This window comes from Podarcis tiliguerta (genome assembly GCF_965153285.1).
Source record: "Podarcis tiliguerta genome assembly, chromosome: 13".
NCBI lineage: Eukaryota > Metazoa > Chordata > Lepidosauria > Squamata > Lacertidae > Podarcis > Podarcis tiliguerta.
The window spans coordinates 52,832,799-52,860,437 of NC_139546.1; the positions used below are offsets into that span (position 1 = coordinate 52,832,799).

At 53.8% G+C, this 27,639-nt stretch overlaps 2 protein-coding genes across 12 annotated transcripts in view; one reads left to right on the plus strand and one right to left on the minus strand.

Moving 5' to 3' along the window:
- LOC310663192 (uncharacterized protein) overlaps positions 1-27,639 on the minus strand; it is a 140,786-nt gene that overhangs the window by 43,439 nt on the left and 69,708 nt on the right. The gene's annotated exons all lie outside the window — the stretch shown is intronic.
- LRCH4 (leucine rich repeats and calponin homology domain containing 4) overlaps positions 1-27,639 on the plus strand; it is a 65,420-nt gene that overhangs the window by 2,708 nt on the left and 35,073 nt on the right. The window contains exon 1 of one of the 3 annotated variants that reach the window (XM_083410325.1): positions 5-246. The exons of 1 other annotated variant lie outside the window; for it this stretch is intronic. In XM_083410325.1, coding sequence (XP_083266451.1) covers positions 54-246 — 193 coding nt within the window. In that variant the 5' untranslated portion in view covers positions 5-53. Of the gene's footprint in view, positions 1-4; positions 247-27,639 lie in introns of those variants that run through there. One more of the 3 variants, XM_083410322.1, reaches the window with a different exon arrangement.

Consider the following 27,639-nt stretch of genomic DNA (forward strand, 5'->3'; position numbering starts at 1 on the left):
CGAGCTCTCAGTCGGCCAGCGGCTGCCTCAGCGAGCACAGCGGAGCCTGCGGGATGGCGGCGGGCGAGGGCGGGGCCGACGCGCTGCCCCCGCCCTCCCCCTCCTGGCCCGGCCCGCTCCCTGGGCCCGAGCGAGCCTTGGAGGAAGCGGCGGCTTCGGGCAGCCTGAGCCTGGCCGGGCGGCGCCTGAGACACTTCCCCGGAGGAGCAGCCCGGCGCTGGGACCTCAGCGACACCACGCAGGCGGGTGAGCAGACCGGCCACGCCCACTCCCCCTTTGACCCCGCCCCTTGGCTCCTCCCCTTCCCGCTCCCTCCTTTCCCACCTCGTTTCCCAGCAACCAACCCTTGGCCCCGCCCCTTTGCCGGCCACGCCCACAGGTGGAGAAGCTCCCCCCTCCCTTAGGGGTCTTCATCTTTCTGGCCACGCCCCTCTTTTGGCCACGCCCTCCCCAAACACCCACTTTCGAAATTATCGATTGATTGTATTGTGGTGGTATTGCATCTTTTACCCCCTCCAAGTTCTGTACATGGTTCCTCCCCATGGTAATTTAGTCCCCCCCACACACAACAACCCTGCGAGGTAGGTTCCAGCCTTTCTCAACCAGTGGGTCCCCAGATGTGGTTGGACTACAACTCCCATCACCCCTAGCTAGCGAGGCCGGAGCTCAGGGATGATGGGAGTTGTAGTCCCACAACATATGGGGACCCACAGGTGAAGAACCGCTGGCTGAGAGGCAGGCACTGGCACCCAGGGTCACCCAGGGAGCTTCATGGGTGCTGAGTGGAGGATTCGAACCCAGGTTTTGCCCTCATTTAATCCCCACAACAACCTTGTGCGGTGGGCTAGGCTGAGAGGGATTGACTGCCCCCCAAGGGGGCTTCTAGATCCAGATTCCCCAGCGTCTCCTCTTTATTCACACAACTTCCGTGCAAGGTTGACCAAGGTGAAAATGGGCTAGGCAGGGAGTTGGATTTGGGCCCTCCTGCCCCGGTCCAGTCGCTTGATGAGGACCGCTGCACCCTGGGGTGCTTTTGGATCCTGTCCTCACATCAACTCTGCTGCCCTTTCAGTATCAGGATTTCCCCGCCCTTCTCCTGGCGATACTCAAATGGCACTCTTGTGTCGGGGAGTTCCAAAGGCTTTCCCTTGTTCTCTACTTTGGTTGCAGCTGCGTTTTGGAAAGCCAAGTGGTGTCTGGGGTGGTTGTTGAGCGGTGTGACAGAATCTTGCATCTGAGAAGATGCCCAGGTCCTGTGGGCAGGTGAACCCATCTCTTCCGCACACCTGTGTGTGAGTGACGAGGTCGTGCAAGGGCTGGAATGGGGCCTCCGAGCCGAGGGGAGCCGGGAGCCTGCCTTCCGGTGTCGCTGTGCCGTCCATCACTTTTGCCCAGGAGCCAGACCTGAACTCTGCGCATGAAAAATTCCCAGCCCATAAAACAAGAGGGTCACTACAGCTGAAATAACAGGGCCACCAAGGCATCCAAAGTCAAGTGGCAGCTTCTGGGAACTGTAGCCTCCAGGACTGGCAATAGTGTGGGGTTGGGCTGGATGCCTGAGTTGAGATTCCTGCCTTGCAGCGGGTTGGGCTGGAGGACCTTTGAGGGTCCCTTGCGACTCCATGATTCTACCCTGGGGATGGAGGAAATTGTGGCCCTCCACACGTAGGACCCCGGCTCCCTTCCGCCTCTGGCAGTGTGGGTGACAGATGATGCCGAAAGTTGTAGTGCGCCATCATCTCAGGGCCACAGCCCCTGTTCCTGCCTTAGCACTTAGTAGAAAGACTTTTTAGCGAGTGCGTTTGAGTGTGTCTGCCAAGGCAGGCGACTTCCTTCACCTTGAGGGCGAGGTTTTTCTGTCTCTTTCTGGTGAAGGAAATGGGCGTATCTGACGGTATCTCCGGAGAATCTCTGGTTCTTGCGGAAGCCCTTGCTTGGCAGATCCTTGCGATATGGGGGGTGGGAGAGAGAAAAGACCCTTCTTGCCCTTTGCTGCCATTCCTAAGTGGGTAGCCTTGGCATCTGGCTAGCCTGCGAGCATTTCAAAGTTGGCATACAGCTGAATCCTTCCTTTTTTCACAAGGAACACACCATGAGTTACTAATGTTTTTCTGACGCTAGAACCACCCTGATCTCTTGTTCTTTGGGGACGAAGCTGGGAAGGTGGCGGTGGCGGCAGCAACTGCTTCAGCCAAGTTTTTTGGGGGGGCGTCTTCTGGTTTCCAGCGTGTGACACTTGTGGCAGTGACAGCCTACGAGGGGGGGGGTCAAGACGGGGAGCCTTCCTTTGCATGCGCCAACCTCGCTCTCTCTTCCTGTGCCGCTTTGCATAGCTTCCTCATGCCGCCCTTCTGCAAATGTGCTGCTGCTGTCGATGGCTGACTACTTTTCTCCCACTCTTCCTCCCCCCTCCCCAGCAACGCTTCTGCCATTTGGAGTGCGGGAGGCCTCCTGTCCCCCGCAAATCCCTGCCACCCTCGCTCGGCGCAAGTGCTGCTTGGTGGGCAGGAGGGCTGGGGGTGGGCTGTGGGGGAGGGAGAAATATCTCCCTCCCCCTTGGAAGAGGTGAGTCAGCAGAGGCTGTGCAGCGTGTTTTGCTCTCTCAGCCTCCCAAGCTGGCTGCTGAAATGACTTCCAGGGCTAGTGTTGTCGTCCGGTGTGAAGTTAAAAAGGTAAAGGGACCCCTGACCATTAGGTCCAGTCGTGACTGACTCTGGGGTTGCGGCGCTCATCTCACCGGCGTACAGCTTCCGGGTCATGTGGCCAGCATGATGAAGCCGCTTCTGGCGAACCAGAGCAGGGCACGGAAACGCCGTTTACCTTCCCGCCTGAGCAGTACCTATTTATCTGCTTGCACTGGTGTGCTTTCGAACTGCTAGGTGGGCAGGAGCAGGGACCGAGCAACGGGAGCTCACCCCACTGCGGGGATTCGAACCGCCGACCTTCTGATCGGCAAGTCCCAGGCTCTGTGGTTTAACCCACAGCACCAGTTAGCTGCTGGGAGATATCCCTGCTTTCATTCCCCTCCAAGGTGAAGGATCTGTTTCCCACAGCAGCCGGCCAAACGGTTCCCGGAAGCCCACAAGCCAGAGGTGTGCAGGCAGAAGCCTCTTCTGTGTGCTAAGTGACCCACGGACAGATTTCTCCCCTTCCTCAAGTTGCTTTCAAATTCCAGTTTCTGGAAACCGCAGGAGGGGAGAGTTGCAGCTTGCAGGTATCCCACAGGTATACAGGATGCTGGACTAAGATGCCCCCCCCCCACTGGCCAGATCTAGCGGTCTCTTCTTACGAATTTGTTTAGCCCTCTTTGGGCTCCAGCCGAGCTGCTTCCCATCTCCTGGTCTTGTGGCAGGGAGTTCCAGTGGGCAAGAATGGCGCCGCTGTGTCAGGGGGCGCTTCCTCTTTTGTTCAGCACAGATGGCGTGAGGTAATGACTTCTGTCCCTGTGGTGGGAAGAAACAGCTGAGCAGCCTGCCCTCTTCCCCCCCCTTCTGAATTAGGTCATGGGGAAGTGGCAGTGCAGAACCGAAGCAAGTTGCCTCTGAGGTTTTTTGGGGTGCGAATGCCTCTTTTGCAGCTGTCCTAATCTTGCTTTCCTCAGCTTATAGCAAAATCCTATCCATGTCATAGAGTCACAGAATTGCAGAGTTGGAAGGGACACCGAGGGTCATCCAGTCCAACCCTCTGCAATGCCTGCACACTGAGTCCAGCCAGCCTGATGCAGTGGTCAAACATTAATCCAGAACTTGGGGGAGACCTGGGTTCAAATCCCCACAGGCCCATAAAGCCCACTGGGCAACCGTGGGCCAGTCCCACTCTCAGCCTGACCCACCTCGCAGGGTGGTTGTGAAGATAAAAATGGATAAATGTTTATGCCTCCTTGAATTGCTTGGAGAAAAGGTGGAGTAGAACTCTAGTCATACAAACAAAAAAGCCAATTGCATGCAGGATTCTGGTTTTGTGCCTGTGTTTGCAAGATTGTGAGAGGCAGGAGCTGTGGGGGTCCTCTCAGGTTTGTTGGTTGTGTGAAAACTTGGACCTCTCTGTGTTTGGGACCAGCGACAGGTGGGACAAAGAACCCTGAGAGATCCTGTGACCATCTCAGATCCGGCTGGGATTAGTCAATGGCGCTATTTATGTCTATATCATATACAGATCTTTTTATTGGATTCCAGCAAAAGATCATACCCTTCTTGACACTTACTGACTCAGTTTATATCCATCACGCCAAACCGGAGTTTGAGCTCCCAAACACACAGCCTGTTACGGTTTATTACTTACCTATTTGTTGTTAAATTTATACGCTGCCCTTCTTCAAAAGGCGCCCAGGGCAGCAAGCGACGTACGTTTCAGAAACATATTTAAAGCAATTCCAATACAGATGCAGACATGAAAGATCTCAAAAGGTTTGTTGGAAGAGGAGGGGGCTCCCCCTCGGCCCCCCCCCTCTGCTTTTGCTTTGCCTGCTCAGTCTCTAAGGCGCGTTGTGCTCCAAAGGAGGAACAGCAGCTGCTAGGGGCGGTTTGTCAATTCACCCCCCATAGAGCAACCGTGGCTTGCAAGTTCCCTTCCAGCCGCGGTTTCCGATTCTGGTTTGCTGGTCAGCTGGAAACCGTGGTTTGTCAACACGGACATCGCACTATACATGGCAGTATGTTAGCTTTCTTAACCTTGGTTTGGTGTGATAATTTGAATTGTGACAGGCTGTGTAACAGAACAGACTTGTGTGTGGGAGAGAGAGAATTCATATAAGTGATGTGAATAGGGAACATAATTATTTGAAGGCTGGATTTGCAAGGGGGTGGGATTCGCAACTAGATGTAAGATGTCCTTCCTGGATGTAACGGCAAGGCTGCTCAGGGCCTTGCAGTGCTGTCTCATCTTCCGCCTTGCTCAGCTTGGCCTGGGGAGTCCACTAGAAGATGCCGTTTTATCCCCGCCAGAACTGCCAGGGCTCATGTTGGGCTTGGCGCTGATGGCATCCTTGAGAGGCAGCCTTTGCCTCTCACCTCTGGCCTCCAGAGGTTCTGGACTCCAGCTGCCCTCGGCCCCAGGCAGCATGGCAGCAAGATGATGCCAGGGTTGTTGGGCGCTTCCATCCCAAAGCACCCAGAGGGCACCAGGTTGGCAGAGGCGGCTTCACGGCCAGGCCCAGCTGGCACAAGCAGACAGATCTTGCTGGAGGTGACTCTGGCATGGAAAAACTGACTGGGAGTGTTGCAGACTCCTCTCCCTTCCGCCTTGCCTTGCTGCAGATTAACCCGCTGTGGTGCATGAGGCCTGCTCGGCTCAATCCCTTCAGCAAAGCTGGAAGTTTGCAGATCATGGCTGTTTTGTGATGGCCCATGGCAAAAGCGATGGGCCTCTGTTTGCATTCCTCTTGGGCCCTTTCTTGGTTCGTGAGTGTTGTTAGCCTGTTAGAAAGAAGAGTAAGCCCAAGCTTTAAACATGGCTGCCTGTATTTGCAGGATGCGGGTGGCGCCGTCGTCTAAACCACTGAGCCTTGGGCTTGACAATCGGAAGGCCGGTGGTTCGAATCCCCGCAACGGTGTTAGCTCCTGTTCCTTGGTCCCTGCTCCTGCCAACCTAGCAGTTCAAAAGCACGTCAAAGTGCAAGTAGATCAATAGGTACCGCTCCGGCGGGAAGGTAAACTGCATTTCTGTGCACTGCTCTGGTTTCGCCAGAAGCAGCTTAGTCCTGCTGGCCACATGACCTGGAAAAACTGTCTGCGGACAAACGCCGGCTCCCTCGGCCAGTAAAGCGAGATGAGCGCCACAACCCCAGAGTCGTCCCCGACTGGACTATCAGGGATCCTTTACCTTTTACCTGTATTTGCAGGTGCCGGTGGCGGAAGACTGCCTCTTTATGCTCTGAGCCTGCAGTGGCTCTGATCTGGGCACTCTTTCCATGTCCATGAGCTCGGTCTGCTTCGTCCTGGAGTCAGCTTCCTTAAAACCCTTATTTGTTAGGGAGAGGTGGGTCAGGGGCTGGCCTGCCAGTTGCCTAGCTGGCTGCCTGGGGCGCCAGTTCCTAGGAGGAGGAGAAGCTTGGCATGCCCTGGGCAGAAAGTGAGAGTGTTCCTGCATTTTTCCGGCATGCTGTAAGCTGCTCCTGTGACCGACTTCTGAAGGGAAGCACTGAGTAGATGAGGCCCCGGTGATCTCCGGAGGCGAGTTTCGCAGCAGCCGGGTTGTGTGGCAGGGGGCTGCTTGGGAAAGTTTTGGTTTTTTTCCTCCTGGTATCCAGGCCTGCCTGAGATTATGCTTTTTAAAAAAAAATCCCTTAGATGTTTCTGTGACAAAAGTGGAGAGCAACAGGGGCGTCTGGCTTCCTACAAGCAGCAAAATGTGGATTGCCTGGGTTGGTGGGATGTGCTTGCAGATATTCCAACTCTTTTAAAGCGACACTGGAGTCCTTTGGACCCAACCGCCCTGCGCCTTGCAGGACTGTGTCAATGCAGCCTTGCAAATAAGTTCATGAAAGTTACCGTCCCCCAAAGAGACCTCTACTGGTCTGCTCACCAGTGTTAGTCGTGACGGCCGCATCAGCAGCCCCTTGTGTGGGTGGGTGGATAGCAGACCTACCAACCAGTAGTCCTGGGCGATATAGCGATATATTGTCCGAAGCCAGTTTGAAGTCCATATCGTAATCTTGCTTTCATAATTTCTGAGCTGGTGATATAATCACGAATCATGATGTGTGGGTGGGTGCTATGCAAAAATCACAATGCGGGGGAAACCGTGAAGCCATCCGGTGCCTCTGCTTAGCTCCACCCTTATTTCAGACACTGTGATGCACTGATATATCACAATGTTTAAAGGTAAAGGGACTCCTGACCATTAGGTCCAGTCTTGGCTGACTCTGGGGTTGCGGCGCTCATCTCACTTTACTGGCTGAGGGAGCCGGCGTACAGCTTCTGGGTCATGTGGCCAGCAGGACTAAGCTGCTTCTGGTGAACCAGAGCAGCGCATGGAAACACCGTTTACCTTCCCGCTGGAGTGGTACCTATTTATCTACTTGCACTTTGACGTGCTTTCGAACTGCTAGGTTGGCAGGAGCAGGGACCGAGCAACGGGAGCTCACCCCGTCATTGCGGGGATTCGAACCGCCGACCTTCTGATTGGCAAGTCCTAGGCTCTGTGGCTTAACCCCCAGCGCCACCCATGTCCCATCACAATGTTTAGCTGGTGATATATTGCAGCGTTGAAAACCAGGTATCACTCAGCCCTACCAGCCAGGTCCAGTTTTCAAGGTCCAGCCTTGCTTGCTTGGAGATGATTCTTACTTGCTGCTGGCAAGCAACTGTCAGCAAGCTGCCTTTGAGTTCTGGTGCCCTGAGGCCTCGGGAGAAATTATTTAAAAAAAAAAATTAAAAAAGAAAACCCCCAAATCCTGGAAATACTAGTGGGCTGTTATGGTAATTCATGCTGAATTATCTTTCGTGCTGAAAAATCTGTCTTCCTGTGTAATTCTGTATTATTATTATTGTTAAATTCATCCCCCGTCCTTCTGGCTGGGTCTCCCAGACAGGTTGTTAAAACGGGCTCAGGGGCTTCCGTCCCCCTCTTTATGTCCGTGCCACCTTGCCCCCCCCCCCCGCCATTCCCTGGGACTTGGCAGTGCCTTATGCTCCGTCCAGATTGCCTGCGTGGCTATGGGAGCCTGCTTGCTCCAAAACCAGCCAGCGAGAGACTGTTCCAGGAAGCCATCTGCACTCCGGAGCAGCTTTCCAAAGCTGCTCAAGGGCAGTTGGAACAAAAATGTGGAGGGCTCCTTTCCCCTTCTGATAGATTCTGCCCAACTGGCTAAATCTCGCCGTCTCTGCAAGGCTTCTGTGCCAGGCAGATGCCCCTGTCTCGCCTCCCCTGAGGCTCCACGCGGAGCCATTCCCAGCCTGTGTCCCAAATGGGAGGCTGTCTCTTCTGATTCCAGGAGCGAGTGGGAGCTTGGGGCCTGAGACTCCGAGGCCAGAAGGGAGCCAAGAGCTTTGCTGAACTCCCCCCTTGGCTTGGTTGCCGGGAATCCACGCCTACCGTGAGAAAAAGTTAGGAAATATTGGGCTCTCGGGGCCTTTTGCAGCTGTGTGTTTCCCTCTGGGAGAGCTGGAGGGGGGGGCTGGAACAAGGGGGAGGGATAGGAAAGCGGAAGTTGGAATCTCCCTTTTGACCCGGGCCAGTGGTCAGGGTGGTGATGGGACTTGGAAGTGCAACTAGCAAGGCGCAGCATCCCCGTCCCTAAGAGAATCGGAAGGGCCCGGTGGATCGGGCAAATGGCCCACCCAGGAGAGCATCCTGCTCTCTCAGTCAGTGTTAGAAGTAAGCCAGGCGCGTTTTGTGACTGGCGCAGGTCCAGTTGCGACCAGCTGGAGATCTCTGGACACCAGGTTGGTTGGCGACGGACATCTCCATCTGGCTGACCCCTCCAGCTTCCTTACACAGGTCGGCAAAAGAGCTTATTCCAGGCTTCCTATACCTCAACCCTCCAGATGTTTTGAAACTACAACTCCCAGCATCCCTGACCACTGGTCCTGCTAGCTAGGAATCATGGGAGTTGTAGGCCAAAAACATCTGGAGGGCTGAGGCTGAGGAAGCCTGTTTTCTTCATTGCATTTATATCCCTCCTTTTTCTCCAAGGAGTCCATGGTTCACGCCCCCCCCCCCAGTTAATCCGTACAGCGACCCTGCGAGGGAGGTGAAGAGGCTGCGACTGGCTCCAGGGTCCCCCGGGGAGCTTCAGGGCTGAGTGGGGATTCGAACTCAGATCTCCCAGGTCTCGTTCGAGCACTCCCACCACGGCACCACCCTGGCTTCCCAGACTCTTTCTTTGATGGGGTAGCTCTCTGAATTAAGTCAGCGAATCAACAAGGGGGAAGCAAAATGCCACTTGGATGAAGATCCGAAATATTTTCCTTGAAGCTTGAATTTGGATCGTTTTATTTGATAATGTAAACTGCTTTGAGATCCGTTCTTTACAGTATAAAGTTGTTTAGAAGTGTGGGTACCTAGATGTTCCGCTGCAGCAGCCATAACCTCCGTTTAAGGTGCCATTTGCCAATTCGATTATGAGTTTCTAGCCTAGTGAAGAAGAAGAAGAAGAGTTTGGATTTGATATCCCGCCTTTCACTCCCCTTCAGGAGTCTCAAAGCGGCTAACATTCTCCTTTCCCTTCCTCTCCCACAACAAACACTCTGTGAGGTGAGTGGGGCTGAGAGACTTCAGAGAAGTGTGACTGGCTCAAGGTCACCCAGCAGCGGCATGTGGAGGAGCGGGGAATCGAACCCGGTTCCCCAGATTACGAGACTACCGCTCTTAACCACTGCACCACGCTGGCTGTGACCAAACAGGTGCCTCTTCTGGGAAACCTGCGAGCAGCAGCCCCCTCTTCTTTGGTTTCTAGCTACTGGTGTTCAGAAGCAGGACTGCCTACAAACCAGGACTCCCACTTCCCAGTCTCTTGCCGGTACCCATCTAAGAGAGACGGCACCAAGTGACTCCTGTGACGCCCAGGGACCGTGGGGAATCCACAGCAACTGGCCGGGGTTAATGGAGGCTGCAATCTGAAACTTCTCAAGGGTGCCTGAGAAGTTGGGGAAGGCTGCCCTGGCGAGTCCCCTGCCCGATCCTGGGAGTGGCGGCTCTCTGGGGTCTTTTCCCACCCTGCCCCTCCCTCTCTGCCTTTCTCTGAATGCCCTTGAGCCCTTCTCCTCCCCCCATCAGCCCAGCTGCCAGGCAAGACAATGGAGGCAGCGCATGGGGAGCTTTTCTGCTTTTGTCGGCCACAGCGAACAGCTGCCCTCCTCATTCCGGCAGGCCGAGAAACTCCGCATCATCCCCACTGGCACCGCAGGGGCAGGCCGGAGCGACGGCCTCTGGGTTTGGCGCGGCTTGTCATCTCCGGTTAAGTTGACGCGGAGGCCAGGGAGGGGGGCTTTGTGTCGGGAAGCTGCCGCCACCCACCCTGACAGCAGGACCCTTTGTGGCGCACGCTCTCCCCCACTGTCCCAGCACCCCACGCGCGAGAGAGAGAGAGCTGTCCCGTTTCTGCCGACCTTGGGATAATTGGTCCTCCTGCCCCTTTTGAGCCCTGTCCCGTGCGAGAGTTCGGGGGGAGTGTGATGTGCGAGAGAGGTCGCCTCTGGTGGAGCCACGGCCCAAGTCCGCTTTCTGGAGTCGTCTTTCTCAGAAGGGGTGTGAATTTGGGGAACGACCATGCCTTGCAGGTGGAAAGTCCCAGGTCCTGAGAAGGGCCAGGAGACACACCTGCTCAAAAACCTGGAGTACCGTTGCCTGACAGTGCGTATCAGCCGTGGGTCTCCAAGGTGCCCTTGAACGACAACTTACACACACACCCTAACCGCTGGACAGGAGTGTTGGGAGTTGTAGTCCGAGAACATCTGGGGACCCGAGGTCAGTGGCGTAGCGTGGGGGTGCAGGGGGGGCCGGCCGCACCGGGCGCAACATCTGGGGGGGGCGCGCTCGCACTCGCAGCTCTCTGCCCCTACCTGGCTCACTCACTCTCTCTCACTGCAGTGCTGGCTGTGCGAATCCGAGCCGCCGGGTCGCCGCCCACTGTGGAGGGGGGGGTGCCAGGTGTGCGGTGCGGTGCGGAGAGAGAGCGAGGGACTATCTGGGGGAGGGACAGTGCAGCGGGGGGGGGGGCACAAATTACTTGCCTTGCCCCGGGTGCTGACAACCCACGCTACGCCACTGCCCGAGGTTGGGCTGAATGGACCCCAATAGTCCGTCCCAGTAGAAGGTGGTTTCTTTCATCCAAATGTAGCCTGGGACCAGCACAACCATTGCACAAGTATTTCCGTGGGCTGGGGCGATGGCAACCAGGGTCCAGAACATCTGGAAGGCTCCAGCTGGGGGAAGGCTGATCTAAGTTTCCTTAAGGAAGGAGATTCCCACCAAATGTCCAGAAGAACCTTCTGGCACTAAGAGCTGCTCTGTAACGGAACGGGAGGTTGAGGACGCTTCTTCCTTGGAGGTTTTTGAGCAGAGTTTGCTGGGCGACCTGCCATCATCATCATCAACATAAAATTTATTATTTATATCCCACCCATCTGGCTGGGTTTCCCCAACCACGCTGGGCAGCTCCCAATCAAATATTAAAAACAAAATACAGCATTAAGCATTTAAAGCTTCCCTAAATAGGGCTGCCTTCAGCTGTCTTCATCATCATCATCATCAAATTTGTTATTTATACCCCGTCCTTCTGGCTGGGTTTTCCCAGTCACTCTGGGCGGCTCCCGACAGAACACCAAGAACAATAATAAAAAAGCAACAGCACCAGACATTACAAAACTTTCCTAAACAGGTCTGCCTTCAGATGTCTTCTAAAAGTCAGATAGTTGTTTATTTCTTTGACATGTGATGGGAGGGCGTTCCACAGGGCGCCACCACCGAGAAGGCCCTCTGCCTGGTTCCCTGTAACCTCGCTTCTCGCAGGAAGAACCACCAGAAGGCCCTCGGAGCTGGACCTCAGTGTCCGGGCTGGACGATGGGGTTGGAGACGCTCCTTCAGGTATACTGGGCCAATGCCGTTTAGGGCTTTAAAGCACCAACACTTTGAATTGTGCTTGGAAACATACTGGGAGCCAGTGTAGGACTTTCAGGACTGGTGGTATGTGGTCTTGGTGGCCGCTCCCAGATCCCTGCATTCTTTGCAGAGGGTTGGACTGGATGATCTCTGGGGTCCCTCTACAATTCCATGCATCTGCATCTCTGCTGTTGGCCTTGAGGTTCAGGCAGGATTTCCGTTGAAAGAGTTGGTTCTTAAGGCAACCTGGTTCCCATCCCGACACTTCAGGGCAGGGCTGCCTAATCCGTAGCCCAGTGCTCAGCGGTGAGGGAAGCCGAGCAGCCAGTGGCCACCTGGAATGGCCAGAACAGTCCAGCCCCCCTCATGGTTCAAGGGCTTTCTTTCAACACAAAGAGCTCTTCATATGGCCACAGGATGCTGATCCCGCAGGCTCCTCTGGGGCTGCCAATGTGAGTGGGGCATAACTGAGGCCAACTCTGGTGTCCTGAAGGATTCAGAACTAGCCCCACACTGCAAACCCCCTAACGTTCTGGGGTTCTCTGGTTGCAAACCTAGAATCATAGAATCATAGAGTTGGAAGAGACCCCAAGGGCCATCGAGTCCAACCCCCTGCCAAGCAGGAAACGCCATCAGAGCACTCCTGACATATGGCTGTCAAGCCTCTGCTTAAAGACCTCCAAAGAAGGAGACTCCACCACACTCCTTGGCAGCAAATTCCACTGTCGAACAGCTCTTACTGTCAGGAAGTTCTTCCTAATGTTTAGGTGGAATCTTCTTTCTTGTAGTTTGGATCCATTGCTCCGTGTCCGCTTCTCTGGAGCAGCAGAAAACAACCTTTCTCCCTCCTCTATGTGACATCCTTTTATATGTTTGAACATGGCTATCATATCACCCCTTAACCTCCTCTTCTCCAGGCTAAACATGCCCAGCTCCCTTAGCCGTTCCTCATAAGGCATCGTTTCCAGGCCTTGGACCATTTTGGTCTAGTTTTAACTCTCTGCAATGCAGGAGCCCTGAAACACCCCCCTTTAACCAGCCTGCCCTTTCCCCACCTGGATAGCCCAAATATTGCACTGCAACAGAGGATCTGAACATTGGGGTATCCTTTCCACCCAAAGCCCACCAGGCTGGTGTCTCCTAGTCTTCCTTTCTGCCGCCACGCAGGCACTTTGTGGGGAAAAGCACAACGCTTGTTTTGCTCTCGAGCAGGAAGGACGGTGGCCCTGCTGGGGTTGGGGAGCCGCTCCTGCCAGCGGACCTGTTCAAACCAGTCCTTGCACAAAGGAGGCTTTTGCTGTGCTCTCGGCGGCCTGGGGTGCGCAGCAGGGCCAGGTTGCAAACCCGTTTTGTTGCTTTCGGAAGCGCGCTTCCTTCCAGGCCAGCCTTGGGCCCTTGATCACCAGGGGAAGGCGACCTTAATGCCAGCAGACGTGGTTTTGGGAAGCGCTTTCCCTCCAGAGACCCGCTGGTGACCCCCTTCTGCCCTCCCAGCCCCAATGGCACCTTAAACCTATGTGACAGTTGCCCCCAGGGAATGTCTAGGTGCCTTTCTTTTGCAGTGAGATGATGATGATGATGATTCATTTCTGTGCCGCTTTATATTTTGAAGAAAGAATCTCAAAGCAGTTTACAAAACAAACCGGAATAAAACAAGTTTAAGCTTCAATGAAAATATTTCAGATCCTTCTCTAAGTGACGTTTTGCTCCCCCGCCTATTGCTTCGCTGACTTAATTCAGAGAGCAGCCCCATAGCAGAGGAGCTCTAGGGTGCAATGGTTGGAGCAGACTTCCTCAGCCTCGGCCCTCCAGATGTTTTTGGCCTACAACTCCCATGATCCCTAGCTAGCAGGACCAGCGGTCAGGGATGCTGGGAGTTGTAGTCTCAAAACATCTGGAGGGCTGAGGAAGCCTGTGTTGGATGAGGACCTGGGAGATCTGGGTTCGAATCCTCACTCAGCCCTGAAGCTCCCCAGGTGACCCTGGAGCCAGTGGCAGCCACTCCACCTCCCTCGCAGGGTCGTTGTAAGGATTAACTGAGGGTGTGTGTGTGTGTGTGTGTGTGTGTGCGCGAACCCTGTCTTCCTTGGAGGAGGGTCAAGGCAATTAATAAGCTCTTCTGCTGACCTGCTTCAGAAAGCTGGAGGGACCAGCCAGTTGCAGATCTCCGTTGCCAACCAGGAAATGGGATATCAGAATTTGCTCGTCTGGCGACATAAGAATGGGGTAGCTGTGGAGGGTGTGCATGTCGGAACCTAAGAAGAGCCTTGTTGGGTCAGGCCACAGGCCCATGTAGTCCTGCGTCCCGTTCTCACAGTGGCCAAAGAATTGCTTGCAATCAGGATCTGAACGCAAGAGCATCTCTCCCTTCTGAGTGGTTTTCAGCAGCTGGTGTTCAGAAGCATAACGCCCTCCAGCGGCGGAGGCACAGCAGAGCCCTTGGGGCTAGCAGCCACGGACAGCCGCCTCCTCCATCATGCATTTGTCCCATCCTCTTTTAACGCCATCCACGTTGGTGGCCGTCACTCCTGTGGCAGGGAGTTCCGCAGTCCCTGAGTCTGGAGGAGCCCTCAAGAGCGTGGTCCTCCGGAAAGAGAGCTGGCCTCTCATCTGGGAAGCCCATCTTCAAGCCCCAAACGCCTTTCCCTCTTTATGTCGCCTGTGAGAGGTCGTTCTCCCGCTGCTCCCATTTTGCAGAGGGAAGCACTGAGGCGCATCATCAGGCCAGTGTGTGGAATCGCAGCTCCCTGGCTGACTTTTGCTGTAGTTTGGCAACGCTCTGTGCCTGAAAAACCCGCTTCTGGCTCTCAAATCGGTGGCCGGCAGCAGGAAGTGGCCGGTCTGGAGGGGGACCTTTGACCCCGGGGTGTTGCCCTGAGCCCAGGAGCGGCACGTTGGAGGGTGAGCAGATCCCGGCCCATCGGAAGCTACCCTTCCAGAGGTCAGCCTCGCACCTCGGCCTGCTGGGAAGGGGTGGAAACGGCAATAGGATATCCTTTATTGTTCTGGAACGCTCGTGTCCAGCCCCTGAGGATCGGGATGGTGGCTGCTGCTGCGGTGTGGGGGCGAGGCCAGCACTGTCGCAGTTAGTTCATCAAATCAGAATTGTAGCATTGGAAGGGACCCCTGAGGGTCATCTAGCCTGACCCCCTGGAGCGCAGGAAATCACAGCTCAGTAATCCCTGACAGGTGGGCTCCCAAGCTCTGCTTTAAAAACCTCCAGTGAAGAAGAGCCGGTTTCTCTCTCAACCAGCTCTTGCCACCAGGAAGTTCTTCCCGATGTTTCGTCAGAGTCTCCTTTCTTGTCATTTCAAGCCACGGGTTCAAGTCCTACCCTCCGGAGCAGGAGAAAACAAGCTTGCTCCATCTTCCTTGAGATATTTGAAGATGGCTGTCATATATCCTCTCAGCCTCCTCTTTTCCAGGCTAAACATCCCCAACTCCTTCAATCTTTCCCCACAAGGCTTGGTTTCCAGATCCTCAATCATCTTAGCCCCCCTCCTCTGCACATGTCCCGGCTTGTCAGTAACCTTAAACTGGGGTGCGCAGAACTGGACTCGAGTGGTATTAGGAGCTCTGGTAAATAAACCAGTCGTCAAATGGCTCCTTGAACCAGGGTTATAGTTGTCAAAACAGTTGCCATTTTTGTGCCAGGCGACTCAGAAGTCTTGTTTTTCAGTATGACTTTTTTGGTTCCTGAAACTCGTTCTGATTGTGCAGGTAAAATATCGCAGATAGAATTCGGCAGGCTGTGTTGCTAGAGTGTAAAAACGGCCAAGATCCAAGGATCTCCACGCAGGCACCTCCAGGTAGTGAAGATGCCAGGCACCACCCGGGCATCTTCACCTGGTCGCAGGTGGCCGATAGCCAGGTGCAAAATGCGCCTGGCGAATTTTGAACCCTGGACACAGGACCCCAGGCAGGATCTGATCAAGGCAGGATCGAGCGGGACTATCGCTCCCCTTGACCTGGACCCAGCTGTCTGGGCCTTTGGGGGCTGTGGGGCTGTTGTCCTTTGGGTTGGGGACTGAAATGTCCCCCTGGGGGACACTCCCAAAGCAGCTGAGCCAGCCCTGCCTTCTGAGAAGGAAAGTGCCCCTGCCTCCATTTGGAGAAGCCCCCAGCCCCCCTTCAGCCCCCAGCCCCCCTTCAGCCCCCATCCTGCACAGCGGATCTTGGCCCTGCCTTTCTAAGCACCGCCTGCTTCTTTTCAGCCCCGTTGGGGAAGCAGCACCCCTTTTTCAGCTGAGCCAGGCTGCCTTTTGGCTGCAGCGGTGACCTCGCTTTCGCCTCCAAGCCCTGGCCTGGCACACCTTGCAGCTCTGTGTTGCCTAAGCAAAAGTGGCTGTTTTCTCTCCTCAACCTCCTTGTGACCTGGGGAGGAGTCTTGCCTGGAACCAAGCCTTTGGATTTGGGAAGGAACGAGCAGCGGCTGAGCAGTTTCTGGCCCAAATTCAATTACGAGGCTTCCTCCGCGGGCAAAATGCACCATGCCAGACTCTGTTTCCGAAGCATGCCCTCTTTCTCTGTGTGTGTGTGCATACAGATATTCTGTGTCACTTTTGAGGGTGAAGGGACCTCTGGATTGTAAGGGGAAGTACTGTAGGCCAGATTACACAACAGCCCGCCGCCGCGGAGGGAGAGTTGTGTGGCGCAATCTCAGACTCGGGTGGCGGAAGTCCCTGCGTCAAGGGTGTGTCTCTATCAAGGCACATGGGCTTCCTGCTTTGCCTCTGAGGATTTGGGGGGGGCATGTGGGCGTGCAGGCATCCTCGCAGCAGCCCTGTGAGGGGGGTAGCGTGTTGCCCGCAGCTGCCCCGGTGAGCTCTGCGGCTGAGCTGGCATTGCAGCCTGCCCCTTGCCAGCCAAAGCTCCTTGGTGCGCGCACGGAGGTGCTCCAGCACTGCCACCTTCACGGGGATCATCGAGGGGCAGCTGTGGGGTGAAACGTCCTCGCAGCAGCATGCCAGCCTCTCCCTCCCCACCCCTTCGCCCAGGCTTCAGGGGCGAGGGATTTCCTCTTGCGATTCTGTTGTGCCGTGTGCTGCCTTGGCACTGAAGGCCAAGTCCTGGCACCAGGACGCCTCCGTCGGCTGCCCCTGACTTGGACCGCAGTTCCCATCCGCCCCAGCCAGTGCAGCTGCTGGGAGTTGTAGTTCGATGCAGGTGGAGGGCGCCAGGGCAGGGAAGATGGACGTAAGTCGTGGTGGAGCTCTTGATGACCGGGGTGTGTTTATATGTTTATCCACAGAGAGAGAGAGTCTAATAATAACAATAATTTTATTATTTGTACCCCACCCATCTGACTGGGTTGCCCCAGCCGCTATGGGCAGCTTCCAACGCAATGAGACATCAGGCATTAAAGACTTTCCACTCTCACACACGTATATGCATAGAGATACTATGATTAACAAAGCAGACGCTCAGTTTCTGTTGCAAAACCTTTTGGCGTCTGCCTTCGTCAGCTGCCCTGGTGGAAGCGAGAGGACGCTCCTGCCAAGGTGGTACTTAGGCGGGTTTGCCACCCTTTCATTTTCAGCTGAGCAGCCGTCGAAGGTGGAGACCGAAACCTCTTTTTTTCTTCTTCTTCTGGCAACGGAAATTAAATCTAACTTTTTTTAGTTACGTTATCATTTCAGTGATTTGCTGAATCCTGAAAGGGGTCTGGAGCAAGCTTGTGTGAGGTGCTGCATGAGGCTTTCGAAATAATAATAAAATGGATTGCTGACTGCTCAGACCTTTTGGGGGATGAGGATTCAGACCTGAATAAATGATTCTGTGTCATTCATCTCTCTCTCTCTCTTGGCAAAGGGTTTTTTGTTGTTACCATTTCATTTTATAATGTATATATAGCAGCTCTAAAAACAGACGAAAAACAAAACTACAAAACACGTACGTGGGACGAGTAGTTTCATATGAGTCCAGGTAGAAACTGTCAGCGTTAATCAGATTGTTAAATACAGTTCCAGATTTGCCAGGCTTGCCACGAGGCCTGTCTTGAAAAGGACGGTTCTGCTGTACATGTAACAAAGGAATGCCAGCTCATATAAAAAGCACCTGGCAGTTGTAGCCCTTGTCGAAATCTCAAACGAGGTGCAATTTTCTCCATTCTAGCTTATTTTCCAGAGGGAGTGGCAACAAGCGTCCAGTGTGGGATTTGGGGCTGTTTTCCATATTTATTTTTCTCGCAACCCACTGGTGAGATCAATCCCCTTCCCCAAATTGCATTGTAGCAGCGCCAAAGCCCTGAAGTGTGCATGGACATCGTAGTGGCTTGCCCTCTTTGCAGCTTGCCAGGGCGTGGGGAGATCTGTGTTACTGGTGGCTGTGCAACGGCCGTGTCGCTGGGGGGTGGTCCTCTCAGGCTGAGCCGCCCGCCTTCCGGGAGGTTCGGTCTTCCCTTCTCGCCACCTGCGGTTTCAGGTATTCTCCCCGGGTGCCAACAGCTAAGCCCGGGCATAGTTGCCCTGGGCGCCACATTCCAAGACGCCTGTCTCGACAAGCCTAGTTGGGTTGTGCCATCTCACCCCACGTCAGATGCACAGCGGGCAGAGAGACCTGCCCTGTGTGTGTGTGTGCCTGCCTGCCCTTCCGGGGAGTTGTTTGTAGAGGGGTGGGGGGCAGTTGCTTCTCTGCTTTGCAGCGGGGGGGGGGGGGGACACCCTCCTCTCACATGCCTCCTTCCATGTGCTTTTTCACGAATGAGAGTCGTGTGGCCCATTGCAACGTCCTGCGGAAATGAAGCTGTTCTTTCATGGAATGTCGATTGGATTATAATTGGGAGTGTTTCTGCAGCCGGCAGAGGATCCGGACAACCTCCTCTGATTCTCCTCTTTCTTTCTCCCCCCCCCCCACCTCCTCCTCTTGGCCTCTGTGAAGAACCAGTGAGCCGCCCATTTCTGCATACTTGAAGCCCCTTATCGTATTTCCCCTTCCTGCTCTCGTGCCTCTACCATCCCTCCTAGTGTCTTCTACTCTGGAGTAAGCATGCCTTGCCCCCTCTGCCCTTTTCTATATACAGTGGTGCCCTGCAAGACGAATGCCTCGCAAGACGGAAAACCCGCTAGACGAAAGGGTTTTCCGTTTTTCAATGCGCTTCGCAGGACGAATTTCTCTATGGGCTTGCTTCGCAAGACGAAAATGTCTTGCGATTCCTGGGGGGTTTTTTTCGCTCCCCACCCCCTTTTTCTAAGGCACTAAGCTGCTAATAGCCTTTTAGCAGCTAATCCGCTAATCCCTTAAGCCTTTAATAGCCGCTAATAGCCGCTAAACCGCTAATAGCGCTAATCCGCTAATAGGGTTGCTTCGCAAGACGAAAAAACCTCTAGACGAAGAGACTCGCGGAACGGATTATTTTCGTCTTGCGAAGCACCACTGTAGTCCCTTCAACCAACTCACAGGCTGCTTTCCAATATTTTTAGGGGCCTGCTAGGGCTGCCACGTTCTGAAGAGCAAAAAAGAGCACACACTTGCCGACTTCTACTTTTAACCATATATTGCTATGGCAACTCCTGGAAAAAGAGGACACATGGCAACCCTGCTGGGGTGAAAATTTAAGCTAGCTGGAAAGATTGGGGGGGGGGAGTGACTGCTGTTTGGATAAATGGGCCATCTTACACCAGCCGTAGGTGGCCCTTCTCGTTGCCTATGATGTGATGTAGCTTCCTCCAGGAATTTATGTTTCCTTAACAAGTTCCTTGGCTTCAAGGAGTCTCGCTGAATTTCTCGGCTTGTGTTTTGGAAACAGAAGCAAGGCCCTCTGTGTCCATGTTTGGAGTGTCAGAGCGAGCAGAAGAAAGGGGGAATTGTAGGGCGAATCTGCCCCCAGGACCTGTCCTGACCTATTTAAGCATCTGGTTCTGGCATGAGTCTGCTGGAGGCATTGGAAAGCCTCGAGTCTGTGGCTGTTTCCCAGGCACTTCTCTCTCTGTTTCAAAAAAAACACACACACCAAACAACAACCAGGGAAATGGACCTTTCAGAAGGCGGCAGAGGGAGCGAGCCCCATCTTCATCTCTTCCGGCAACGTTCTGAAATGTTCTCACACACATGGGGTTTAACAGGTGGGTGGCCAGGTCCAGAGACATTTTGCAGGTAAGCCAACATGGAATCTGCCCATGGAAGTGGAGGGCAGAAAGGCTAAAAAAAGTCAGGTTCTCCGGCACCAAGCGTAAAGGGAATCTGCGGCCCACTTCGCCAGTTACGGATATTGCCAGCCGCTACGCCCCCATGAGGAGAAGGCAGCCGGCGACACCACAGCTGTCAAGATGGCACAGAACGCCCCACAGCCGCATCGCAGTGCCCTCGCTCCATAGGGCATGGGTTTGGGGAGGAGGAGAGAGGGGTCGCGCTCTGCCACGGACACGTCGGAGGGGAGCATCTCCCCACCCCTTTCAGCTTCCGCATGCAAAGAAAACACCCCAGTCGTGTTGGGGGCAAAGGAGAGGGAAGTCCCGGGACTCGAGCCCCCAGCAAAAGCACTCCCTAACGGCACCCACACAACAGCCAGCCAGAGTCTAGGGCCCCATGGGGCCTTCCACACTTATTCACAGGCACCTGGAGCACAGGGCACGCAGGAGGAGCCTCGCTCTACGTTTTGCACACCTTAAGTTGGCTGGCTGGCTGGCATCCGCCTGTCTCGGGAGACAATGGAAGAGTGTGTTTTGGATAGTTACAGTGCAAGAGAGATGTGTTTTGTTGCAGCTGTACCCCCGATTCAAGCCACAGGCCGAGCCAACCCTGGAGAAACTCTCCCTTTGGCACATGCCTGAGTTGCTTGGCAGGAGCAACAAAACCCCACAGGGCCAGCAAAACCCCACTGAGCCCTGCCATGGCAGCAGCGCAAGAAGCCCCCCTACCCCATTCCTCTGCCCCACCACCCTGGAAGCAGCACCCATCCCACCTGACTTGGGTTTTAAAAGCGGCACTTAATTTAAACCTGTTGATGGACCTGTTGATGGCATTTTACCATTGTACTGTGGAGAGTGTATTAACTTATGGTCTGTGTGTGTGGTTTGGGAGCTGCACAGTCAGAGAAAAAACCAATGCTGTCCAGGGTTGTCAAGACTGCGGAGAGAATAATTGGGTGCCCTCTTCCCACCTTGGATCAAATCTACGCTTCCAGGTGCCATAAGAAAGCTGCAGAGATAGCGCAGGACAGTGCGCAGCCCGGAAATGATCTCTTTCAGCTCCTGCCTTCTGGAAGAAGGTACAGGGTTATAAAGGCCAGGACTAGCCGCTTGAGAAACAGCTTCTATCCAAATGCGATTCTGGTTTTAAACGTAGTGTCAGCAGTCTCTGTGGGAGTATATTGCATTTAAAATGGGGTATCAGAGTTTTTAGGGGGCTAACCAGGCTGGGATAGCTGGGGTAGCAGGCTTGTTGGGTTTTGAATGTTTTATGTAGACTTTTCAATTTTGCTTGTTCTGTATGGGACAATGACAATAAAGGTTATCGTATCGTAAACCGGGACGCGGGTGGTGCTGTGGGTTAAAGCCTCAGCGCCTAGGGCTTGCCGATCGAAAGGTCGGAGGTTCGAATCCCTGCAGCGGGGTGCGCTCCCGTTGTTCGGTCCCAGCGCCTGCCAACCTAGCAGTTCGAAAGCACTTCCGGGTGCAAGTAGATAAATAGGGACCGCTTACCAGCGGGAAGGTAAACGGTGTTTCCGTGTGCGGCTCTGGCTCGTCAGAGCAGCGATGTCACGCTGGCCACGTGACCCGGAAGTGTCTTCGGACAGCACTGGCCCTCGGCCTCTTTGAGTGAGATGGGCGCACAACCCTAGAGTCTGTCAAGACTGGCCCGTACGGGCAGGGGTACCTTTACCTTTACCTTTTATCGTAAACTGAACACACTCCATTTCAGTTTTCGAGATATTTCTTATTAGTACCTGTGTGTGTGTGTGTGTGTGAGAGAGAGAGAGAGAGAGAGAGAGAGAGAGAGAGAATTCACCCTGATTTGTTTGGGTCTCCTAGGTGCTGAGGGAGGACTCCTGAGCGCCAGCAGTCTCCACTCTGTTACTGTTGGGAAGAAGCTGCGAGCTAATATTTGCCTTGGCGAGGGAGCCTAGTAACTGGCCGGGGCACCGCAACATGTGGGCTCCTGTGTCGGAGATCTGGCAAGTTGCCTTGAGAAGAATTTAACCCCCCCAGGGCGTTCCTTCCTTGAAACGGGAGGTAGAGCAACCTCCCCCAACCAGGGGTTTCAGGTTGCAACTCCCATCAGCCCCAGCCAACACGGCTATACCATGCTGGCGCTGGGGGGAGCCCGGCCATGCTGGGAGTTGTGGTGCAAAACACCTGGCCCCAGGTTGCCGAAGGGTGTGGTGCCAAGGTGGGGTCTGCTGGAGGTTTGTGGGCAGGGGAGGGGCCCTGGCTTGCTGGTGGGGGTCCAGGTCTGGCATAGGGTCTGGGACTGTGCATTATTTAAGATGCGGGTTTTGACCTTTAAAGCCCTTCACGGCCTAGGACCCTCGTACCTACAGGACCGCCTCTCCCGATATGCACCGCGGAGGACCTTAAAATAGCAACACCCTAGAGGCCCCGGGCCCTAAGGAAGTCAGATTAGCCTCAACCAGAGCCAGGGCCTTTTCAGCACTGGCCCCGGCCTGGTGGAACGCTCTGCCTCATGAGACCAGGGCCCTGTGGGATCTAATTTCTTTCCGCAGGGCCTGTAAGACAGAGTTGTTCCTTCTGGTCTTTGGCTTAGAATCAGTTTGATTCCCTCCCCCTCTTTCTTTTTCCCTTTTTCCTTCTGTGATGGAACTCCTACTTGGGGACTTCCCTGGCTTTTTTTTGTGGCCCACGTAGGACCAGTCTGGATAGTGAGCCTTGGTGAAGACTTGACGTTTTCATCCCCCAAAAAGTTTTTGAGGCTGCATTTTAATGTTGTATTTTAATCTTGTTTCTTAAGTTGTATTTCTCTCAATTGTTTTATATCTGGTGTTAGCCGCCCTGAGCCTGGTCTTGGCTGGGGAGGGCGGGTTATAAATAAAATTTATTATTATTGTTGTTATTATTTGGGGACATGGAAGCCCCCAGCTGTCAGCACAGTGAGATTTCACCTGCAGCCGTGCCTGGATTTGGTTGGCAGCTTAGCATGTCGGCGAGGGTCAGGGCGGCAAAGGTCTGGTGGAAGGGGGGGGGGTTCAGTGTGCAAGGCACAGGCCTCCTACTCCCCTCCTTCCAAACACCCTGGAACACCCCCCCCCCCCATAGGCTTCTTGGCCTCCAGGAAACACTTGTCAGTCTCGTTCCCAAACACTTCTCCACAACTGAGGGCTGGACGTTTGGGTCGCAGTGCATTTGGAGAAAGAAAAAAGGCTGAGACAAAAGCGTGTGCGCGGCAGGAGAGGTCTGGATCTGGTTTCAGGGAGTGGAAGACATCTGGCACGTTTTCTCCCTCCTCCTTCCGCAGGGGATTCTAGACACCTCGGTGTGGACAAAGGAAAGTTTTGTGTGCTGCTTTTCAACTGGGGAAGCCGCTTTGATCCCCTTGGAGCTGGTCCCTGCTTGGTTTGGGGGCGGAGGGGGGTGCGCTTTCTCCACTATGAGGAAGTGCTTTTCATTCTTGGAGGTGATCTGAAGTCTTTCAGGCTTTGAATGGCCCAAGAGGCACCTGTATTTTTCGCTCCATAAGACGCACCTGGCCATAAGACGCACCTAGTTTTTAGAGGAGGAAAACAAGAAAAAAAATATTCCGAACGAAACAGTGGATGTATGATTTTTGTGGTTCATGCTGTGGCCACAGACGTGTGATTTGACAGTGATTTTGGGGTAGCCCAATGCAAAAATCCTGAGGATCCATGTGGATCCGTGCTTTGCAACCACGTTTTTGCGCCATTGTGGCCCCACGAAACAGTGTGTGGGTGTGTGTTTTGGGTGTAGGCTGCAGCCATGGACATGCTGTTTGATCTGATGGTGAATTTGGGGTGACCCAATGCTAAAATCCTGAGGATCCATGTGGATCCATGCTTCATAACCACGTTTTTGCACCATTGCGGCCCCACGAAGCAGTGTGTGTGTGTTTGGTGCAGGCTGTAGCCGTGGACATGCTATGTGATCTGATGGTGGATCGATCGCTCCTGAATTCCTGGCCTTTGAAATGCTTGGGCGTTGCAGACGCCAGAGTTCAGTAGCTTCAGGGCCCGGAGTGTGCTGAACCTGCTTCCTCCTCCGCAAGAACAAACTACAAGCCCTGCTGGATCGGGCCCTCCAGCCCAGCATCCTGTGCTCACAGTTTCCAAGCAGATGGCCCCCCCCCAAGGGAAACACACCAGCAGGACCCGATAGCAAGAGCAGAACTTTTCCCTTCCTGCCGTTTCCAGTAACCTGGCATTCAGAAACATGGCTGCCTCGGACCTTGCAGGCAGACCACGGTCCTCCTGGCTAGCGGCTGCTTTTGATGGTGGCGGAGGGGGGGTCACAGGACCCCTCCCCATGGCCCTCGAGGTTGCCCCTCCACCACTTGCTTGTCTGCTGCTGGCTGGCAAATTTGGGACCCTTCACTCCAGGCCTGGTCTCTGCTGCTGTGCAAAGTTCTTTTTTAAAAAATCGTTTTTATTTGATATTTCAAATATAGATTTATAATAAAACATTTCCATATACAGAGATTTCTCTGAATCTTGAGACCTTCCCCTCCGTGGGTCCTAAGTTTAACGTTCCCAATTGCATATTATAACTTAATCTAGATTTTATATGTTTCATATTATCCATAGTATTTATTAGATTACAAGTGATATTGAAATCCTGCTAATGTTTTCATCTGCTTACAGTGGACGTCTAGATAAATTATAATTTTTTTCTTGAAGTTTCTGTCCTCTTGGTTCCTGAGCTTTCCAGTTAGTTTTGCCATTTCGGCATAGTTCAACAGCTTAATTTGCCATTCCATCTCTGGGCTTCTTTCAATCTGTGTGGCTGTTGTCGCGTACATAAAAAGTCCTTTCTGCTCCATTGGTATATCGGTACCCACAATTCCTAATAAAAAGGCTTCTGGTTAAAAGTTATTTTAAAACATCCCCCCCCCCCCAGTTTGCTATATATCATTTCCCAGAAAGCTTTTATTACCTTACGCCACCACCACATATGACAAAAGGTTCCTTTTTTCTCTTCACAATTCCAGCAGATATTCGTACTTGTTCTATACATTTTTGCAAGCTTGCTAGGAGTCAAATACAACCATTTCCATAGAATTTTCTTTCGGCATACGACGTGCCGCAAATTTCAAATCCCGTTTGCCACAACTTTTCCCAATCTGCAACCTTGAGTGTTATGCCCCAAATCCTTTGCCCAGGAGGAGGTTCCGGGTTCATTTCCTCTTGGCATTTCCAGGAGAGACTCCCACCCAGAGCTGTGCTCGAAGGAACAGTGGTCTGACTCAAGAACAAGCGATTCTCTCCCCACGCCGCCCCTTCAAACTCCTTGCATCTCTGCTGCTTCGCCAGCAACTCCTCTGGCGTTTCCAAGGGAAGCTGCGGAATGAAGCCAAGCCCACGCTTACGAGGAGGAAAAGGAGCCCAAGTCAAGTTTGGGTGAGCTCAGGAAAAGACAGAGGAGCTTTTAATATCTGTTACGAAAAATCTAGGTGCGAGGCTGCTCAGTCACCCGTCTCATTGGGCAGAGCCCACGGGTCCCTGCGGAATAAAGGAAGGAGTCCAGCCACCAACCAGAGCAAATGTTGTTTAGTCGTGTCCGCCTCTTTGTGACCCCCTGGACCAGAGCACGCCAGGCCCTCCTGTCTTCCACTGCCTCCCCCAGTTTGGTCAGACTCATGTTTGTAGCTTCGAGAACACCGTCCAACCATCTCGTCCTCTGTCCTCCCCTTCTCCTTGCGCCCTCCATCTTTCCCAACATCAGGGTCTTTTCCAGGGAGTCTTCTCTTCTCATGAGGTGGCCAAAGTCTTGGAGCCTCAGCTTCAGGATCTGTCCTTCCAGTGAGCACTCAGGGCTGGTTTCCTTAAGAATGAAGAGGTTTGATCTTCTTGCAGTCCATGGGACTCTCAAGAGTCTCCTCCAGCACCAGAATTCAAAAGCATCCATTCTTCGGCGATCAGCCTTCTTGATGGTCCAGCTCTCACTTCCATACACCACTAATGGGGAAACCAGAGCTTTAACTAAACGGACCTTTGTTGGCAAGGTGATGCCTCTGCTTTTTAAGATGCTGTCTAGGTTTGTCATTGCTTTTCTCCCAAGAAGCAGGCGTCTCTTAATTTCGTGACTGCTGTCACCATCTGCACCTACTACAAAGGGACAATAGAACTTTGGTTTGCATAGTCTGCCACCTGGGCAAGTCCGGAGGAGAGCTTTTGCCCAGCGATTGACAGCTATGAGTACGTCATCTTCCGCGAGAGGGATTATGGTGGGGACCAAGTGGTTTCCAAGTCCTTGGCCAATGAAGCAAATTGGCGGTGGAATGAAGGAAACTGGCAAAGGAGTTGATTTTATATGATTTTTAAAGCTAGGTAACTTCCCTGAGCTGTCAAGTCGAAAGGATACCTTTATGCATAATATTTGTAACATTTAACAACTTTAAAGATGTTTCCCCCCCCCTATAATTTCCGTAACAATATCTGAAGGACTATTGTGTTTTAATATTTTGTTGGAAGCTGCCCAGAGTGGCTGGGGAGACCCAGCCAGATGGGTGGGGTATAAATAATAAATTATTAAATAAACAAAGTATTAAAATACAGTAACCTATTAAACACTAAAAGCTTCCCTGAACAGGGCTGCCTTCAGATGTCTTCTAAAAGTCTGGTAGTTGTTTTTCTCTTTGACATCTGGTGGGAGGGTGTTCCACAGGGCGGGGGCCACCACTGAGAAGGCCCTCTGCCTGGTTCCCTGTAACTTCACTTCTCGCAGGGAGGGAACCGCCAGAAGGCCCTTGGGAGAGGGACCCCGGTGTCCAGGGTGGAGATGCTCCTTCAGGTCTACTGGTCCTTTGAGGCCGTTTAAGGCTTCCAAGGTCAGCACCAACACTTTGAATTGTGCTTGGAAACATACTGGGAGCCAATGTAGGTCTTTCAAGACCAGTGTTATGTGGTCCCGGCGGCCGTTCCCAGGCACCAGACTAGCTGCCGCATTCTGGATTAGTTGTAGTTTCCGGGTCACCTTCAGAGGTAGCCCCACGTAGACCGCATGGCAGTAGTCCAAGCGGGAGATAACTAGAGCATGCACCACTCTGGCAAGACAGTCGGCTGGCAGGGAGGGTCTCAGCCTGCGTACCGTACGGGGCAGCTGCCTATTGCAGCGGGTCAGGCCAGATGACCCTCAGGGTTCCCTTCCAGCTCTGTGACTCCAGGTCTCCTCACGGGCCAGCGTGGCTCCTGCTCTTGGCATGTGTTCTGCGGGAGACGAAGGGACAGTGGCTGGGGAAGGGAAGAGGCGCCTTGGCGGCCTCAGCAGGGGCGATTAGGAAGGTTTCCCACACTTTGAGCTGCCTCCGCTGCTGCTTATCTCAGAGAGGGGGGCTGTGAGAAAGAGCACAGAGGCTGAAAGGCCAAGCAGGGACCCCACAGAGAGGAGAAGGCCTTTGGGACGTGAGAAGAGATGGGAATCTGTGTCAGGGAGGGGCAGAGGGACAAACGCTTCCTCTGATTCGAATCCGGATCTCCGCCCCCCGCCCCCCAAAATAAAGGGTCCAGGCAAGAGAAACTGCCAGATCCAGGGTGGGGGGAAGATAAGAGCTGTTTGACAGTGGAGCGGACTTCCTGGGAAGGTGGCAGGCCTTGGCTGGGGGTTTTAAAACAAAGGGGATGGCCATCGGTCAGGGACAACTTAGCGCTGACTCCTGCATTTTGGGGGGCTGGGATAGATGACCTTTGGGGTGCCCCTCGCAATTCTATGATTATGGAATTCGACCGCAAGAGGGGCCAGGCCTTGGGAGGGGGAGAAGGGAAGGTGCTACCCACCTGGCTTCAGCTAGGTAGAGGTCTGGCCCCGTTTCTGGGGGCGAGGAAGTTGCAGGAAGTGAAGCTGGAGGGGGGCACCAGGCCAGGGTTCAAATTGCCGTTTGGCCATGGAGTTTGCTGACTGACCTAGAGCTAGTCGCTGCCTACACACACACACACACACACACACATTTTTATTGATTTTTTAATATATCAG